General features: G+C 38.8%; 1 protein-coding gene across 1 annotated transcript; it reads right to left on the minus strand.

Annotated features, from left to right (window-relative positions):
- Window positions 1–29: 29 nt before the first annotated feature.
- On the minus strand, window positions 30–20810 carry LOC110983255 (host cell factor 2-like). Its single transcript, XM_022242377.2, has 20 exons — window positions 20616–20810; window positions 18412–18721; window positions 17630–17838; window positions 16976–17060; window positions 16676–16782; window positions 14877–15022; window positions 13548–13665; window positions 13187–13309; window positions 12758–12864; window positions 11619–12038; window positions 10978–11427; window positions 10091–10616; window positions 9312–9716; window positions 8778–9026; window positions 7921–8042; window positions 6455–6592; window positions 5533–5721; window positions 4869–5140; window positions 4588–4671; window positions 30–4085 (listed from the first exon to the last, which is right to left on the minus strand). The coding sequence occupies exons 1-20, from the start codon at window positions 20773–20775 to the stop codon at window positions 4013–4015; spliced, it is 4293 nt and encodes a 1430-aa protein (XP_022098069.1). The 5' UTR covers window positions 20776–20810; the 3' UTR covers window positions 30–4012.
- Between the last annotated feature and the right edge of the window lie 244 nt (window positions 20811–21054).

The raw sequence follows: 21054 nt of genomic DNA on the forward strand, positions 1-21054 counted from the left end.
GAAATGCACAAATCATACAGAGGAAATGCTTTACAGTTTAAAAAGCATTGTTTTTATTACGATGACACAATATCAATTTTCTACCATCACGAAGAATGTATAATGTGCATGGTCATAGGAGACACTGAATTTACAGTTACGCTTCCCATTCAGAAAACCTGGATTTTTCCATCGCTCATTAAAAACTCTTTTTCCATTCAATTCTTTAACAGAAACGTTCTTGAAATAAAGCATTACACTTCTCTGCAACTTTCTTGGTCATAGTGAAGTCAAACAGATAACTTTTGCAGCATCAGTACATTTGTTTCTGCAACTTTAAAGATTGAGTTTTTAAAGTAACGTGACTAGCAGTCCATTATTTTTAAAAACACAGCTAGTCTTCACTGATGAGCCCACACAAAAGCAGAAATTAGGAATACTAAGCCTACTTTCTCAGATGCATTTGCCCTTGAGACTTACATTTAATAGTCACCATTGCCCTAAGATATCAGGGTTTCATTTCTTTCGCTAAAGAGATTAAATTTGTGAATGTGGAAGCCAATTTCAGTAATGCAACCAAAACCTATGAAAAGGGCATACATACACCTTTCAAATCACCACTGACTCCACTATTCTACACTGCCACAAAGTTGATGTCTCAAACACAAGTACTACAAGCCAGTTGAAGTTCACTGTCATTAGTTCTCGGATATTTTGCTTGGGAAAGAAAATTTTCTAGGCAATGTGTTCACCTTAGAGGCTCTACAAAACTTGGCCAAGGCTATCTTGAAGTATTAAATAGGACCCAATGTGGGTCACATAAATAAGCTCATTTGGTGGAACGGGTATTGAAAAGAAAAGCTGAACTTACTGCATAGCAAAATTCTGTGTTAAGCAAAGCAGAGAACCATTTGCAAACAACATGGCAGGTATTGTACTTTACTGAGCCCAACTGCACACACTGCTGTAATGATAAGTTTGGCAAATGAATCCTGTCAATGCTGATGTGTACTAAGAAAATGTATGTCATTCCAGTGACATTTCAATCTAACTTTGCAAGTTCAATTACTGTGTTCATCTATCAACAAAGTACATGTACATTCAAACGAGCTATCATTCCATGCCACAAGTAACCCAGTACTGGTTTGTTTCTTACAAAAGAAAACCTTCAACCCTTCATTTTAGGAAAATGGTGGTAAGAAGTAAAGTATAATTTGGCAAAAGTATTCCAATTTATTCTGCCTTGTAGCCTGTTTGTTTGTCTTCTAAGTCTTAGTAATAAACACTTACTTTCCAAGCCAAGTTGCGCAACACCACTCTGATATTATCGGTTCATATCTTGTCCTGAATCCCAGCTGGTAATTACAGTATGCAGTTCTCATTATTCATGTAAAAGTGACACTGATTTGTTCATCCTGACCATATTTGTACAAGAAATCTAAATCATCTAAATGTAACCCTCCCCCCAGAAAATCCTGTTCTTTTGTCTCAAAATGGCAAAAAAGAAAACCACTTAATGTGAAAGAAACTACAAGCTATCAGAAATGAACCAGGAGTTATTTACATATGTCCACTCACAAACACACATAGACTAAATCTCATTTTCTGTAATAAATCCTATTCTTGCTTAAGAGGGGGGCTACACTGCACTATGGGGTAAATAAATCACATTTTAAACTATGACTTTCTGAAACAAATAATTTTCGCCAACATTTATGGGAAGCTCCAATAACTAATTTCAAGTACTCTCAGTTATCATGTACATCCTTGTGTTTTGTTATATTATCTTTTAATAGTTTGTGTGTTACACGGAAAATAGCCTACACCAAATTATGCTTTGGGGGAGTGTAACTATTACCACATCACATTAACTTCAGTTTTATTTCAAGGCAAACAAAAAAATAAAAAAATAAATACGTCCTTGATATACACAATGACTGGCCTGTGGGGGGGCATACATGTAATGACAATTTGCTCATATATTTTTGATGACATTCAGTAACCTCAATACTGAATTATTTTGCAACAAATCTCACAGTAGCTCGTAAATTATAAATGCTAACTACTAGCTCCCCAAATCTATGCTACATTAAAAAGAAAAAAATCATTTTATGACCACAACAGAGATAACTATGACAGAGCAATAGTTGATGTTAGATACCACAAAAAAGATCCTATCAGCATGCAAAAACACAACCAAAAATACAGGAAAAGGTATTGTACAATGTTGTTGGTTTACTTTTTTTTACAAAAAGACTTACAACCCTTAGTATTTTCCTTATGATTCTTTATTTTTTCATGTCTAAAACTTACAAAGATAGAAATCTAGAGAGTTTTCCTCAACAACTTGGCACACATGCAATCTGTCTTGATTTTCTATACAGTGTGGCAGACTGGACATTGTTACTTCAAGTTCCTTTTTTTTTACTGCACAATACGAATAAGGAAATTTACATTTGAGACTGACGGCTTCACAAGAGGGATTACATGTTTCACTGACATCTTATAAAAAGTATTTCATTTCTGTGACAGGAAATTTCAATATGCAAATACCCATTCATTACAATGTATCATCTGCCATGTTGCAGGTTCCCATTAAATGTCTCACATAAAATCCAACAAACAGCACGGTGCCTAAATTAAAAGTTAAGTCCCCATAACCTCATTTTGAATATATTAAAAAAAAAAAATTGAATAAAACCCTCTACTTTTCGACAAAATGGCAGATTAATTTTAGATTTTACTATAAGAACAATGAAACACCTAGAATGTGAAAGTAATGGTACGGTAACATCATACCTGTCTTTCCATATTGGTAACACAATGGGGAAATTATTTATGAATTTGTGCACTTGCTTCTGTTGCCAGCACCACTTTTCTATTGTCTTCCTTTCTGAATGTGTTAATTAAAACTTGCAATAAAAGCATGTGATTGCTGTGTTTACCCTGCTTTTGTTTTCATTTCAAGCTGACAACTTACAAAATATACTGGCAATAGACAGGCGCAACTTTGGTCTCGAGTCAAAAAAATTCTTTACGTCAACAGTAAAAAAAGGTAAAGGTCAGGAAGATGATATGCAGCTTACTCAAGATTCCTTCCAGCCATTCACTTTCAAAAACTATTAATACTTGTTCTTAAAGTTCGAACAGATGAAATTTCCAATTGTTTGTGATGAAGTCTTGTAGCCAGTCACATGTCTATCAGAGAACCACTCACTAATAAACCTGTTTTATTATATATACAGCCTTCTTAATTCCAAAAACCGTCATTCCATCTAATATCACTGTCAGGTCCACTATTATGACAGCCAAACCACAACCAACAGCAACTTACACAGCAATGTCTTTCACATGTACATGTAGTTGGTGCTTTATCCATATGCAACAATCAGATGAATTATACTTTGCATAAGGTGAACAGTCCAGAGTAAATCCATAGGTACAAGTCAAAGTTGAATGTCTGTACTCAAAATGATTTCTGAATTATTTTTCTTCTCAAAAACATCTGAAGTTGTGGAATATTCTCACAAAGATTCAGATCTATGACGATGATGATGGATGTTTTGACAGGACAAGCTGATGTTCAAATTATCTGCAATATGTTTACTTCAAACTGTTAAGATGAAGATCATGTAAGTGCCCAAAGTACAAATGGTGGAAGCCAATCTTAATTTGCCTATCGTACTTGAAACATCCATGTTAAACTCATCAAGCCTTCACAAGCAACAATGGACTATTACACTCTACTCCAACTCATAAATAACAGAACAGTAACAGTAATCTCCTCTCCTTACTTCTGAAATCAAAATGAAGAAGAAAAAAGTCAAAAACTGTACAGAATTTGTCAACTTCTTTTAAACATTAAAAATCCTCCTTAAAAAGGTTGAATAACATCAGATTAATAACAATAATACAGCATGAGGAAATGACTGATGGTTGTAGTAAACAGCCCAGTGTTTACAAACCCTTACAGGATGGTGAAGATTCTTCTGTCCATGGTTTGTCAGAAGCAAGGATGGCTTTAGCTGTGACCTTACACAGCAGATTTGGAGTCACTACCATCTTCAGACTTTGCCTTTTTGGCTGCCGATTGTGGAGGCTGTTGACTATGTAACAAAAAAAAAAAGAAACCAAATAATGGGGATTTATCTGACATTCATTTACCATTAGTTCCCTCCAATGTTTAATATATATATGTCTCTGATAAGAAGTTTATCTTCTTTTGCATCCAGCCTCTCTTGTTCAAGCGGCAATCCCCATATTATGTTTATATGCCTCTCTATTACATCAACTGCCCTTTTCTTGTTTCCTCAGAGCGATCTGATATAAAGAAACTAATCATGCCAAATAACCTGACAAAACAATTTGTTAGGCTAGCTGCTCCACTGATATAAAAAAACTAATCATGCCAAATAACCTGACAAAACAATTTGTTAGGCTAGCTGCTCCACAAGAACTGGGCTGGTTCCGAGGCCATAATTTGATATTACTCTACATCTCATAGCTTAGTGTGAATGGCAACGATGAGGTCATAGCTGTCAGATAAACGGCATAGACAGACTTCAGTCAAACAATCTCTTATTCCTATCTGCTTGTCTGGTGCCTTACCCTTCTGCAGTACGCTTGGCAGCTGTGAGTTTGGATGAGGCCTGACTATCCTGGAGCCATCTAACCTGGGTGGCAGGTCCATAGCTGGGTAAGGAAGGCAATGGATGTGATCAAAATTGGAATGCATTTTATACAAGTACTTCAATCATTTTCAAATAATCAGTATGTTCCGAGCTCATTAAGTAAAACTGCTCCTTAACTTGAACATAATTCAAAATATTGAAATAGGATGGACAGTAAGAGTGCATCATATTTAGTGACCTTGAGTGGGCTTGACCTACCCCTTCTCATTCCTGGCAGCGATACGGAAGATGATGGCAGGCTTGCTGCTGTAGTCAATGTGAGCCGTTGTTAGGCTGGTAGAACTGACTACACAGGAAGGCTTGGGACCGCAGTAGACTCGGACAAAAGCTAGCTGAGCTGGTGTCTGGGGCTTCTGGTCGGAGCTAGTTGTAGACAGACCACTCCGCACTGCCAAGTAGACAGAGTACTCCAAGATATCACCAGCTGTGTTGGTGGGTGCCTCCCAAGACAGATGGGCTCCTTCAGCACTCTAGAAATTAACAATAAGAAATGGAGAAAGAAGTAAAAGATAACCAGGCTGAAACGAAGGGTAAATCTGAGAGGTCTTTGGTTAGCTGGTCAATGACAATCCCTGCTCTCACAGGACGTCTACTCTGTAATTTACAGGAGGAAATCAACCTTGGACAAAGTATTTCATCTATTAGACACATGTTGTGCAATCCCACTGGCCTGATTCTGACTCACAATCTGCAGGAAAAAAATCAAAGATCCATCAACAACAACCAAAATACTACAATGGAAGGATGACTGTTTGAAAAAGCTCACCTCTTTTGTGCCAAATTATGTACTGTACTGCACACTCTCATAATAAAACACAAGCACAAAACTTCAAAGTCAAAAGCATAACCAACAAGTCTTTACCTTGCTGATCCTAATAGCGGATGGGGCACCAGGGAAGCCTGGCAAGCATGTTTTGAATGCAGAGATCTCACTCCACGGTCCCCTACCACAGGCATTGATACCAGCCACACGGAACTTGTAAGCTGTGCCTGCCTGGAGATCTTGCTTCTTTAAGATGCTATGATCTGGTATGCTGACAACATCAATGTCCTGTGGTGGAGGTTGTCAGATTAAATTGCAAAATAAGACTGATTCAAACAGAGCAGGAGAGCAACTAAGAACCTCTGTGACTCCCCACATCAAATAATTCATAAATACCTCAGACAATCTCCCTATTCAACAACATGCAACTTGACTAAGCATTAACATTTGATAGTGCCTGCTGAGAAGTGATAATGCCCGCTGTGTAAATCATGCACTGGCACCTGGATACGAGACAGTTTAATTGATTCTGGTTGGTTGAGAGTCTGTACGCACACATAGTCCATATATGGAGATTCTTTTGGACAACTATAAAATAAAATGAACAGGGATGTTCAGGAAAATAGAAGTAAAATTCTGCAACAAAATTGTTGGAATTCCGTCATATATTGACTTCTTTTGACACTGACTAAAAAGGAATTTATGAATGGGAATAAACATGTGCTTGGCTGGTCTTAATCTAACGTTTAAGACTGGCTCAGGAGACTGAATGCTGATAATGCCCTCGTCCTCTTCGGCATTAGTCACATCCATTCTCCTTAGCCGATCTTAAACGTACGTATTTATTCCCTACGTAAAAACCACACTTCTGGAATAATTAACCATTCAAAATCCTCCTGTGTAAAATAACAGTTTGTACTCATTGTAATGATAACTTCAAGACTGCATGTGCTTCAGAGCAATAGGAATATGCAATTTGCTTGGACAGTACAATCTTGCTAATGCCACCTCCATGACTTACATCTTCAGTCCTCTGACCAGCCTCAGATGGTAAGTAATAGTAGGATACAATACTGTGGGTTGCCTTGATGATTCCTACATCATACCACTGGTTCATGTCTTTCTTCTGCACTGGTTTAACTGCAGCTGCTGTTTTAATCTATGAAAGTAATCAAACAAAAATCAAAGCATAAACCATAATAATTACTTTCTGAAGAAGTACAGTCGACTTTCGGTAATACGAGCTTGGATAAGATGAGACTCTGGTTTAGACGAGCATATTTTGCCAGTCCCGACGGAATTGTGCACATTCCCTTGTGGGGAAAAATGTGTAATAAGAGGTTGGTGTTATGAGATTTCGGTTGAGACTAGCATTTTTTGCGCACTGGCTGAGTGCAAATCTACTGTTATCTGTCTATTTAGCACAAGCTTTTTTGAAGGCAACTTGTCAATCAGCCAGCCCATTCAATTTTGAAAGATGCTTCCGTAATTCATTCAAGTAAAATAGTACAGCGCTGCAATTTTCCGTCACCGAATCAAGCTGTTTGTGTTCGGTGCTGCAAGAGAGACAAACAATGGGGGTTTGTGGTTCCTGTACCCAACACAGAAATTCTTTGTGGCGGCTCTCGTGCCGCCTGAACACAAGCGAGTGCTGCCAAAAGTGCTATGATATTTTATTTAGGACAGTGGTGAATAAACGAAATCTTTTGTTTGATTTCCCTGCCCCCCAAAAATCCCCTAAGACCAAAGTCCCCCAGGAAACTTGTGTTCCATAACCAAAAACCCGGCCCCAAAAAATGCCCACCCCTGTCAATAAAAGTTACGTGCTCTCCACAGTAACACAAAATATTGCCCCATCCGATTTTGAAATGTTACAAATTCTCAAATAACAAACTCTAAACTGTGGGTTTCAGTTCAAAAATATTTAACAAAATAACATCCACAAGTTTTGAAGAAAAAGTGCATACCTCGCTAATAATTTTTCACCAAACCCACACGCCTTTCCAAAGTAAAATCCAATATTCGCCCTCTACTGGGCACACCACCAATAGCTGGTTTCTTCCTATTTTTATGTGCAACAAGTGCAGCTCTGGTGTTGGTTACCAACTAAAATGTTAATGTAATACATTACGTGTGTGCATGTGGATCTCATCACGGCGTGCGGGGCCAGGGACATGTGTACAGCATTGCTCCGAATCGACATGACTGGTGGAAATTCCGCTTCCTCTGTTCTTACATTTTATAATTATTCTTTATTACAAGCCTTTACTCATTTCACTGCACATATACATCTCCCTTTCATAAAAAACTTTTTGAAATCGAATTCATACAACGATAAACATGCATTTAAAAAAAAGCTATGCATACTTGTATACACGTATGCTTTACCTACGGTCAACTGGTGATACATACATCAAGCAGGACGGCAGCTTTCACGTAAACGAGGTCTGGATAATACAAGCTAATTTAGTAAAGACTCTTGCATACCTTTTGTTCTTGTGTGTCCAGGCCATTAGGAACTGCATCAGGCTTGCTAGAGGTAGATGAAGGTTGAATGCCAGAGGTCGCCAGGGAAGCTATTGTCATGGCAATGGAGTTGGCATCTACATCTAGGGTTCACAGAGAGGACAACAGAAACAGCAGGGGAAATATGAAAACCTGGATAAGTTTGAAAGTTGTACAAGAAGAAACTAACAGGTACATGTATCAACTGGTGTACATCCATGTTTTTAAAAAGTCAAGTAATTCAATTAGAGCTACTTTTTGTGAAAAGAATGTTTGTTAGTGCCAATGGCCGAATTAAAAAGAAACATCCATTCACAGCAATGTGAGTAACACATAGGCTATCAACTTTCCTACCACCCAGACAAGTTTGGGAGAGGCTGTCCCTTTGTCATCTTTCTTTTAACTACATTATCTTTAACCCTACCCCCAAGGCTCCTGCACTAGAAAGTATACTGAACCTCACAAAATCCAACAGGTGCATGTACTTGTCTATGTATTTGTACATGCGGGTCACTTTACCAAACAGAATGAGCTCGTTGGAGTTTTGAGTGATATGGTATGGATGGGTCTATGCAGTATAGGATGACGTGCACTGAACAATACCAAACCTGACAAAATCAAGCATTGTTCAACAATTGGCACAGCAAGGCAGACACTGTACACAACGAACCCTGTGTATCCCAACTCACACAGAATCCAACACCATCTCCCTGGGCCTTTCATCCCAAATCTCACAAAATTCAACACGTTCATCAGGTACGGTACCAAATCTGTCTAAACCTCACAAACCTGCTGTTGGAGTATGGCAGGTTTGGGGTAGTTAAGGTTAATACACCCACCTGTTTTGGTCTTGTCATCTTGTAAGTCTCCCTTGATAGTTGGTTCACCGTTTGTCACCGCAGCCTCACCTTCTGCTTCACCTGTTTCCATAGCAACAGGTTTAGCTTCCTCTGATGGTTCAGTCTCTGTGGGTGTGGCCTCAGATTCTTTGGCTGTTGCAGCATCTACTGCTTCTCCCTCCGTTGACAGTTTCTCTGTATCGACTGAGGAGGTTGGTTCTGTCTCCATTGGGGTTTCTTCTTTTGCTTCTGGAATGATTCATATAGATTAGTCAGCGAGCACAAGTAAATAAGCGACATCATGGATTTTGCTAAGACGTTTGTGGGTACAGCGTGTGGAATCAATTTCTTTTCTGAGAGTGGTGGTTCTGAGTGTGAACTTGACATTTCAACCAGGGTGCTCTAGTTGTTCTCAGGAAAGTGTCTCCCTCTCAGTCTAGCCTCCACCATGCAAAGTTTCAAAGCTTACTGATGGACTTTGGTTTCCTATCCTGAAGTCTTGTAACATAAATTAATACACAGAGGCATATTTACCAGTGTCAAGTTTGGTTGATTCATCAGCAGTTTTTGACTCTGCCTCCTCAGCAGGTTGTGCCTCAGCTTCACCAAGTTTAGAACTCTCCCCCGGTGCTACAGTCCCTTCATCTCCACCTGCAGTGCTGCTCGATGGTGCTTCAGCAGTTCCTGTGGATGAAATGGGCCCTGTCACAGATGAGGTGGTTTCTGTTGTCTCTCCAGTGCCACTGGCTGTAGATTCAGTAGCAGGTGTATTAACAGCTGGGGTTTCAAACTTCTCACAGGGAGGGTTTTCGCAATTTGGATTGACAGGGATGTCATGAAGCTGAAGGTCTACTTGAAGATTGGGATTAACAGCCGCAGCTTCCCCTCCTCCTCCTTCTGGTGTTGCATCACCAGATGAGGATGGGGCTGTGGTGGTTGCTGGAGAAAAACAATTCAAGAACATGAGTGAGTTGGTACATAACAAACTCTTGGATGTTCTTAACACCAAAGACATGCTAACTAGTCTCCAACACTAAAAAAATGAGCTGCTTTGAGCAAAATGAAGCCAAAAAAAAAACCATAACAGAAATAAACAGTAACATAACTTGATAATTTGGTTTTCATTTGTACTTGATAGGGAATAATTTTCTATGGTAAATCTTCGTATTTAATTTTGCCAAAACCTAACACATAAAGATAAAGAACATGTAACTGCAGTAACTATCCACTTAATTTAACAAGTTCTAAAAGTAATACTTTGATGGGTTTAGTTGATACAAGTACTGCCAATGTTGGACTGTAAATAAACCAACCTGTGACTATAGTTGCTGAGGTGGCTGCTGTTATGGGGTCACCTGATCCAGATGGCATAGTGCTTAGCACTGGTTTGCTCATAGTAGTAGCCACTAGGGTTGTAGGAGCAGGGGCTTGGACAGGAACCACTGTTGCTGCTGCTGTTGAGACTGCTGATATCTTGGCTGTGTTTGCTACTATCTGGGACACAGCAGTGCCTGAAGCCAGGTTCAATAGATTCCCTGCAGCTGAGACTGGAATGGTGATGTACTTGGTGGTAACACCTGGGTTAGCTGCCACACCTACCCCAGTAGAACTGCCACTTACAGCTGGAGTCTTGAGCACTGTGGTGGTTGTGGTTCCTAGTTGGCCAGCTGTGCTACTACCACTGGGTCGTAGGTTGGACTTGGTAATAATCTGGATAGTGTTACCACTCTGAGTAGTGATCTGACCAGTTTGAGGGTTGACAGCCCGAATGATGGTAATTGGAGAGGAGGGTGTTCCTCCAGGGATGGAGGTTTTGATTCCGGAGATAACCTGACCAGCCTAGGATAACCAGGAAAGATCGAATCAGAGAGTGAATCAAAAGTAATGCATTTAGCAAATGTTAATTTTAAGACAACTTCCTTGAAACTTGAAGACTTACTGTAATGCATACTTATAAAGAGAAAATTAAAAGAACCAGGAAAAAGAAACATTTTTATAAATTTTACTAAAAACCATTGAAATTGCATCTTTGGGTTTCAACTTCATTTTCCATTCATACATGGAAGAAGAGTACAGAGATACACAAAAAGTGATTCTAAGAAAAAATTATTTCCTGGATCCTTTAAATCTCTGAAAAGCATCCTTTCCAAATGTTTCCAAATGATGCTTCTTTTAACCAAGTGAAAAAGCCCAACTTCACCTGATTTGTCAGCATGATCTTGGGTTTGGCTCCCCCAGTTGTAATGAACTTGGTTGGGGTGCCCGTACTTCCAGCCAGCACTTTGCTGGTCACTGTGACGATGGTAGGCTGCTTGCCTGTCATGGTACCCGTTCCACCCACTTTGGAAACGCCAGCGATGGGAATAGTCTTGATGATACTCTTGCCTTGCTGTGTGATGCTGCTGATACCTAGGATGGTGGGTTGTGCCTTGCCTGCTGCACTAGCTCCACCAGCACCAACCTGGGTACTGGGACTGATGATAGTTGTGGGTTTACCTACTGCCTGGCTGGTTGTGATCAGCTTGACAATGGTGCTACCAGGAATGGCAGACTTAGAGATGGGTTGGCCAGCTGTGTTGACCAGGACAGCTCCTGACGTGGCAACTGTTTGAACTGGCTTGGTTTGGATTACGGTAGCTTTAGGAATTTGCTGTATTTGCAAACAAGACAATGAAGAAATGAATTGGGCAGGGTTCTAAAAGTGAAGGGATATAGGTCAGCTTGAATTAATTCAGTTATATCATTTGGTGCAATCAAAGTCAAGTTTAAAAAACACACAACCAAAAATCATTACGTCACAGTAATCATTTAGTATTAATCCAAGGCATTTCTGAAACTCACTGTGTTTTTGACAAGAGTCACGGTCTTGGAGTTGCCAGTCACTACTGCAGATACCACGCTCTGGGTTGCTGCTCCAGACTTCTGCACGGTTATGATGGGCTTACCAGATGCCGTCAGTGTCTTCAGGATGTTGGTGCCAGGTGCCACCTTCAACCCTTGACCAAGGGCTCCTGTAGTAGCCAACTTCATCCCTTGGGGAAGGGTGATAGTGGCCACGCCCCCAGAGGTGGTAGTAAGGGCTCGAGAGACAATGGTCAGGCCAGAGCCTGACAATGGGGAGAAAATGGACTTGGTTGGGGTGGTGGGAGTCCCCCTGGTGACACTGAGTGACATGCGTTGTTGCTGCTGCATCTTCTGCGTAGCGGAGGCTGCTTCAGCTAGTGCCACAATTCCACTCAGTGCTGATCCAGCACTTGTGGGCTGAACAAAACAAAAATATACAGAGAAAGACTTTACACCATTGCCCCCTTTACAATCATGCATATTGGTTATCCTTTCCCATTAGTAATCAGACTAACACATGATGGAATATAATAATAATGATAGTAATGAACACTTATATTGCACAGATACTATACAAATATACTCAACTGCGCATAACAGTACCCTTCACTAGCAAAGATGAAAATCAGGTGTTGGAAAAAGTTTCATGAAAGAGATGAGTTTTTAGAACAATCTTGAATGTGTCGACAGATTTAGCATTTCTTACATGAAAGGGCAGGTTGTTCCAAAGCCTAGGAGCAGCATAAATATATGCACGGTCTCCAAAAGCTGCCTTAGTTCTACGATAGGGATGACTAAGGATCATCCTGTTCTGTGCGCTACGAAGACTGTACCTAGGTACTCAATGATATTCCACGAGCAGAGCACATCATCAATCTTGCCATTTGGAAGAAATCGTCCAGTCGTACATAAACAAGATGCTTTGTCATTGCTGTCAATCTGAATTTTGCCCCCTCGGCTCCTGCTTTGTTACGCCAGTGTAGTGATAACTAGTAGGCACTAAATGTAATCTTGGAACCTTTATCACACTGGTTCATGTGCATCACCACTGTCTCATTGAAATGTTGTCTGATATTATAACCACTCAAATAGAGCTCTTTGACTAAAGACAAAGTCAAATGCAACTTTTTTCTCACCTGGGTTGTAATAAGTTTAGATGTTGTAGTTCCCGGCACGGCTAGCTTGAGAGTGACCGGGCTGCCACTAGTGTTGACAACCAATGGGCTCTTAGGAGTCAAGCGTCCTGACAAGTGAGAAGGGATAGAAAATATAGGCAAACTGACAAACATACAAATAGTCCTTCCGTTTGCTTTTGAAATGTCCAATACTTGTACTTCGACAACAAAATACTTAATGACGGCAAATAAAATGGAACTTTTCTACTTTTGATGTCATTTTGCGCATGTGCACATCAGTCCAAATGAGACAAATAGAAAAGGACTGTTGAGTTTGCTTCCACCAAGCTTCTGAAAAGTCTCCCATGCTAAAAGAATTGTCACCAAAATTGGCAAAAATTTGTAGTCAAATTGGAAAAGGTAAAATGTTACTGTTCTAATCTGACCAACCTTGTGTCTGCGGCTGAGCCCCTGTGATAGCTGCACGTAGGGGTGAGGTAGTCGTACCAGTCATAGGGGATGATGGCGTTGGGGGCATATCATACTTCTGTAACTGCAGCAAGTAGGCGTCCGCTAAAATTGAGGAACATAGTTTTTTATATAAAATGCTATCTTAGTTACAGACAGAAGTCTGTTGCTGAGTCTGGCTAATCTTGATCAGCTTGACTATTGTGCTGTTAGGAACGGCATACTTAAATATGGGCTAACACTTTATTTTGAATAAGATGAGGTTTTAAAGGAAAAAAAAGAGGTACGGCTGCAACAATTCCATAAAGTCCAAGTGTCTGTGAATAATTAATGATTAACTCACCAATGGGAACTGATCCCCAAGACACTTCCAGAGTGTTAGTGCTTGCTCGCACTAGTTGGACTCTGGAAGGGGCAGGTGGCTTCTCTGTCTCCAAGAACCACAAGTCTTTGCAACACACCTGTGCAAAAATGAAGGACTGTATTTGTCAACTGTTGAGTCTGGAAACAAAATTCTAAGAACATATTAGACAAAAATTGACAAGGACAAGGCACTGCAAATCTTTTTCTGTTATGATATGAAGTTAAATAATGAGTACAGTACAACACCACTATTATTTGGTACAATGATCTTTTGGTATTGCGATTTGTCATTTTCAGTGTACCCATTCCTTACACAACCTGCCTTATGAATGTGTCTGTGTAAAGAAGTTTGGCCTACACTTCCAACTTAAAATGAAACAAAACATTTTGTTTGTTGTTCTTGTTTCTATACTTTACCTTGTAGGTAGGCATCACTGGCAGCCCAACTGCTTAAAGTGAAGTGAATTTTTCCCTGACTCAATGCTTCCAACTTGCATGTGACACAGAGTATGGTTACAGGGCTTCCCACTACTACATTGGAAGTATAATACATGGACTGGGAACCCAAACTGGAGCAGCAATGGTTCATGCCTGAAGTCAGTAACTTAATAAATGCTAGTTCACACAAGCATCACTGAAAATGATCAAAACTACCTAAATATTTAACTAATATTTCTAATAGTTTAGTCACATCAATTAATCTGTCTGTCAGCCTATATACTGTCGGTTTCGATGAATTTTTCTTTGGCGTAAAAATCTTGCCCTTTTTTTATTAAGATTTTCCAGATAGGGGTCCATGTTGCATACACTTGGGGGCTTGTTTACTTGGCTTTGCATATGCATGTAATACATGTATACATGTAATGTATACAGAGTTTGGTTTTTGTTCCTTTATAAGTAACATCTTTCTTAACTCTCAAATTACTATCATCAGTCCTAAATATATTTCTTTTATGCAAAGTAACTTTCAATGTTTGCTAAAAGTATAAGCCAAATTCAGGAGCAAAAGGCAATGTTTGGTTTACCTAATTGTTTGGTACAGCAGCATTGTACTAAACATGTATGCCAAAAGTCATACTTCTCCTTAACTTTGCAAGTTTCTATGTAAGTTAGAGTATCCCATCGTACATTAACCATTATCCTCCAAAATATACAAACTGGTTTGCTGGATCTTGACAGATTTAACTTTAGACAGATGAGCAAGATGACTTCATGAGGGCCATGTTTCCTATTTGCTCAGTAAACAGAATGAGCTGTTAAGTTCCTACGCAGTGGTGAAAATTGGCCAATTCTAGAAAGGAGTATGTACCTGATTATTCCAAGCTTTGCGATATCCATCCCTACCACTCCACACATAAAGCCTAGAGTGAATTGCTACAGAGCAGTGGCCAGCTCTTGCCCTTGGAACATTATCCTCAAACACCTCCATCGCCAATGGCTCCCATGTCATAGTCTCTGTTAAAGAAGAGAAATCTGAAGCTAACTATTTATGTAATGGTTGTTATAGTGCCCATTTGGTATTCATTTTCTGCAGTGGAAATTTAAATTTTCGACATACATTACATGATGTGATTGCAGATGTGTGTCTAGACATTGCTGAATTTGACTCAAAAAATCTTCAATGTTCTCTTTTCAAAATAGAATTTATGACTGCTAACAATTGCTGGCATGTACATGTACATTCTCTAATTAGATATTAAAAATTCTTCAGCATACATGTATATATAGATCCCTTCAGTTGTTTTTAATTCCTTCCTGTTTTAAGATTGATGGTAAACAATGTAACAATTTTTAATATCTGTCGCTGTCAACATAAATATTATCATGTAAGAACAAAAATGCTGATTCAAGCTTATTTGTGTATGTAAAGATGTGTCTATCATGCAAATGTTTTTCCATGATACAGCTGCACTTTGACACCATTTTAAACATCAGCAGAAAAAAGCAGAACTCCAGTTTAACATTTCAAAAATAGAAATGTCATACATAATTCAATTGTGCTTCCCTTCAAAATGCTTTTCATTAGGAATAAACACAGTCAATCTATCATCTGCAAACATAAACAAATGAAACATTATTTGCATTTTTGGTACCAATGAGCAACTGTAATGATAAAATCCTCTAATTCATTGCAAGTTACAGGAAACTAATCACAGGTCCCCATCTCCCTTGAGCACAAACATGGATCTCTTCATAGGAAGATGCAATACACCCATAACAGGAAGTCTCTCCTTTGCCTGACTCACACAGCTCACATGACCTCAATACAAACCAGTCTCCTAAAAGCTCTTGCTGAGTTGTTAAACAGTGCATACATCCACAAAAACCCTTGGTTTAGGGACTTAAATAGATAAGCTAAAAGAAGTGTCTGCTGTTGGTGCAGCCTGCATGATTCCCATGTTTGAACACACTGTCTCATATTTATTATTCAGTTAACATTTAAAAACATTAAAAGTACAAAATATATGAAAATACTCCCCTTTTCTTTATTATAAGCAATCTTTGCACTCCGGGTTCCACAATGTAATAGATTTAAACTAATTGTAGGTCATCATATCCAATCCCACATGAGATTATTTACTGGGTATTATAGTTTTTCACTAGTCTAAAATTTCAAGACAAGAAAAACTCAACAATTTGATGTCTGAGATGAAGACTGAGCTAAGAGAGTTGGAGGAGTGAAAGCAAAAGCCAAGAAAAAAGCTGATTGTCTGAGACGAAGACAGGACCAAGATTTTGAGAGAAGGTCAAGGCCAAGGAAAAACTGATTGTAAATTCCCACAAGTGGTACAAAGTAAACTTGTAAAATTAACAGAAAGTCAACATTTAAATGTTAAATAATATACATTAAACTTGGCAAAAATGACATCCACCCCAGAAATGAGGTACTGAAGAAAGATTGCTGCTTTCTTGCTTCATGACATAGGACATACATGTACACGTATTTAAAAAATCTAAATGCAATAGAAATTGCAACACAACTTAAAAAATGGCATAACAGTTGTATAAACTACACCAACAGTAATGAACTCCAATTCACAGAGCATGTAAATTTAAATTACTGTCAATTGGCTACCTTGCTTTTTTCTATCTTAAAAAAGTTCTTACCTAGATTAAGAGAAGCCAGTGTACTAGTGCACTTCCACTCTTTTTCATGTGTAGCCACTTTGACGTCATCCATCACAAGAGGTACCCAGCCTCCAAATACATACATTCTACAAACATAAATGGTAAAATCGAGTCAAGGAGGACCTTGCCCACAAGGTAACCACTCAGGAGGATGGTAAAATAAATAGTCACTGTTCAAAGTAATGCATAGGTGACTACATTTTAAACACTTTAAATGTCAATGTTTGAATTTAGAATGAAGTGGATCCTACTTTACATTACAATGGTATTGGAACTTACTTATGGCCAATCACAGTTGCAGAGTGCAGACTCCGTGGGAGAGGGCATTGGCCGTTCAGTTCTGGTTTAATCCAGGTCATATTTTCTGTCAGAAAAGAAGGCCAAAACTAATGTGAATCATATCAATATGAACACAGCATGACGGTCATTCTATATGTAATAGTGAAGATACACTTGTTACTTCTTGGTTTAACCTTATTCACATGTCCTTATTTAAATTCAAATTATCCAAGTGCCCAAAACATCTGATAGGCACTAACTCATTAATCCATTAATCAGAGTAACATTGTAGATTTTTGTTTCTCCTTGTTCCAGGTAATTATTACGTTCTATTTTTTTACATTTACGATCCTCACTTAAATTATCTTAGACAGCATTACAATTCCTGATGATTCGTTTCTTTTTGTAATTCCTTATCTTTTCCATCCCATGGCGTTCCTATATTTGTGGGCTTTTTTGAGAGTAGGGTAGGAGTCTAGGAGAAATGTTAGGTTTCAAAAATTAGCAGACCTTGAAAATTAAACTGGTTTAATATTTACCCTGAAACAAGTTTTTGGGAAAAGATATATATAGTTGGATTTTATAATGTTCCAAAAGTCAATGAAAAAGGCTCTTTTTTTTTACTAAACACAAGGCCAGAAAAGTGTTACCTACCAAGACTGAGTTGCCAGAGGTCACCTAACCTACAGCCACTCATACCGCCATAAATAATGAGTCGTCCAGCATGACCCTTTCTGTCAGTATAAGAGACGCAAGTGTGTGATTCGCGGGGTGGGGGTGCTGCCCCATAAGTAATTGGCACCTCCCAGACCATGTTGCTGTAGCCAGAACGCAGTTCCAAGGAGTACAGGTCATTCAGGTATCTGCATGAGTGGTAAAATGAAAGAAAAACACAAGTTCAACATGGTTCTTCATGGATGCCTTCCATTCCTGTCACATCCTGCATTTGGCAACGATTGTGTGCAGATCTGAAGAGTGATCTTTCCAAAAAGAAACAGATTTACAGCATGGGCGTCAAGGAGAATCTTTAACTTATCACATACATGTACTAAGCCCCTCAGCCCTCCAGCATTAAGAGTCCATTTTATTCAAGAGTTTTTACAACTTAGTTAAGATTATGCCATAAATTTTATGAGAAGGGACCAACAAGGAATTGTTATTATTATTTTTATTATTATTTTATTTGTCATCATCACAAAGGGCAATACAAAAATACACAAAGAAAAGAAGATGACAGGAGCTGTGTAACTATTAATGTCAACCAAAAAAGTTGCCCCCCAAAAAAGATAAATTTCCATTTATTTCCTACTCCTTATTCATTGATTCAGCCCAGTTTGTAAGGGTATGTCTCTTTAGAACAGACACTGTGTACATTGATTTGGTAATTTTTCCACTTAGTTTCATTCAACCGGTTTGTGATCTCCACCCTGTCTCACCTGGGTATATTGTTCTTTGGATCATCACTATCATTGGCCAATCCACCAAAGAGGTAAGCTTTGCTACCATGCAAGGTGAAAGTGTGGCCCAGTCGTGGGCATGGCAGTGGTGCATTTTTGGGAGGCTTGGGTTTCAACCGCCGCCATTCCCAACGACTAGCCTGAAGTTCATACAGCTCGTTGGAATATTTCCCATACTCAACCATGCCGCCAAAGATAAACAGGCGGGTACCATCACAGACAAAGCCATATGCTGCACATCCTGGTGGAATATCACCCCGAACTGCTGGGACAAACCACTGATTGGTAGCTGTGTATGAAGAAAAAATCAGGGAAATATTGACAAATCCTGCAATTAATTGATTTCGAACACAAAGGATACATGCATGACTGCACTTTTTGTGGAAAAAAGGAAAAACTTCAAAATGTAGTTTACCACTAGCATCATGATGCAGCATGTGGTCAATAACTGCAATGCATGGGTGCCACCCTAGCATTCCATGCATCACAAGTTTGCAGACAAATTTCAAATGCATCTTTTAGGGTACTGTACGATGTAGCTTTGTGGCTGCCAATATGGTGGGGAAAATGCAAATGTATGCTTGAAATCACACTCCTGATGGTAGATGATCAGCATAATCTTGACTCTTATGCATATTTGTTGTTCTCACACATGATATGATTATCCAATAAATGGATTTCTTCAAAAGGCAAATCAATTCAGGATGGAGTAAAATAAATTTGCGTAAGATTTCAGATTGTGCTGACCATAGAGCCTGTTTGTTTCACATGGATCTGGATTTTGACCAATGATCCTATGTTGGTTCACTTACACCAGAACCTGCCTAACATACCTAATGGATAGTGTGAACCAGATTTGGGATCACTAATCATTTGAAGTGAGTGAGCCTGTGGTAAATGTATAGTCAATTTTGAAAATACAGGTACTACAAAGTGGTTGCCATTTTGTTTTTCTGCCCCTAAAAGTTGCAATACCATTTATTATCCTGTACTGTTTGTAACTCAATCTTAAGTTGAATTGCGGCAGGCCTATACTTCATTTTCATTTTGATATTTATGGCTCTGCCTCTGCAGTATAATTAAATGAATGACAACAAACATGACAGATGAAAATTTCTCATGGTCACTGATGGTGAAATTTGTAAGTAAGAGTTCCATACATGTATATGGACATCACTTATTTTCCCTGGCAGTGATTTGTGAGGAATTTCCATTTATAAGCCATCAGAAAGTGACAACATGCCGCAAAACTTGATTTTAGCTGTGAAAGTATTAAATCATTTACTTAGAAAACACTTAAAATTTTCCAGAATGAGATTCATGCAGGAAAATGAAAATTTTTCATAATGTGAGGGGGCCGCTGTCTTTCTTTTCTCTGCCGTCCACGCAAAAAAAATATGGCACCGGTTTGGCTGCACAAGCAGAATTGACTTTGTTGCTCAAATTTCTTCACTCACTCAGATATCATTTTCGATAAACGAGATATATGTAGATTGCCAATTAATATTGTACATATAAGTGGTTTTTAATAAACATAGGCCTACTTGAATACCTTGTTGACACTACTTGACGCTAAATAGCATGACCATGGAAGTCTTACCCTTTTCAGACTAGTCTCATAGGCCTAACTTAGTGTTTGTGCACAGGGTGTTAAGTGTGAAGTCTTTTAAATCCAAACCCATTAAGTGCATGACCATGGTGAGGCATCAAGTACATGTACCTGATCCACGGCCATGATGCTGGCAGTTTAGCCTAGCATGCCTTGCCCTCAATGCTTTTCAAAATTCAAAAAATTCCAAATGTTATTAAGCACATACCTTTATTATGTAAAGGGGTGACTTATTGCTGTAAATAGGATGAACAACTGTAGAGTTAATTTCAGTCTACTCCCCCCTGAAAATAATTCTACAGCGCAACTATGCATATGTAACGTTATAATAAACAACGGGCGCCGCCATTTTGAATTTTTATAACATTCTTAAATGCAAAATGACGTACCTTGAATTGATAATTTGTTATATATTCAACTACTATGATACAAAATCAGACTATCAAACTTAATGACCGACAATACAGTCCCTGAAATCGACCAGAAAGTTAGGTAGCGTCGTTTTTTCTTCAAATGACAACAATGGGGCGCCATCTTGGATTTGGCGGACACCCGTCAAAAACACTGAGCTTACCTGTGTTGTAAACGTGCAACTCATCCACAATCCCTTCGTTCCCTCCGCCAAACACTACCATAAGGTCTTTAATAGCCACAGCTCGATGTCCATGTCGTGGTCTTGGACAGGGACCTGTCGTATCTGTTACACGCTTCCACTTTAGTATGGGTGCCGCCATCTTGTCCCTTACCCACAATGCCACACTTCACTTGAAAGTACCCGGATGCTGTAAACAGTGCAAAATTGCCTCTTTCGGTATGTTTATTTTTTAAAATGTAATTAACAAATATTAGAATTGAGATAAAAAAGCAATTTATTAAAACATATTGAAAAGTTGTAAAAAAAGATTTTTATTCTCAGAATATGAGCAATTTTTCTATTTATTAGTGTCGTTACATTTGAAACTTACGTCACTGGTATCCAGTAACCGTCTTTGAGTACCAGCTTCAAATGTGCG

Source organism: Acanthaster planci, linkage group LG04 (assembly GCF_054643075.1).
Source record: "Acanthaster planci isolate LZ-2023a linkage group LG04, COTS_SCS, whole genome shotgun sequence".
Classification (NCBI taxonomy): Eukaryota; Metazoa; Echinodermata; class Asteroidea; order Valvatida; family Acanthasteridae; genus Acanthaster; species Acanthaster planci.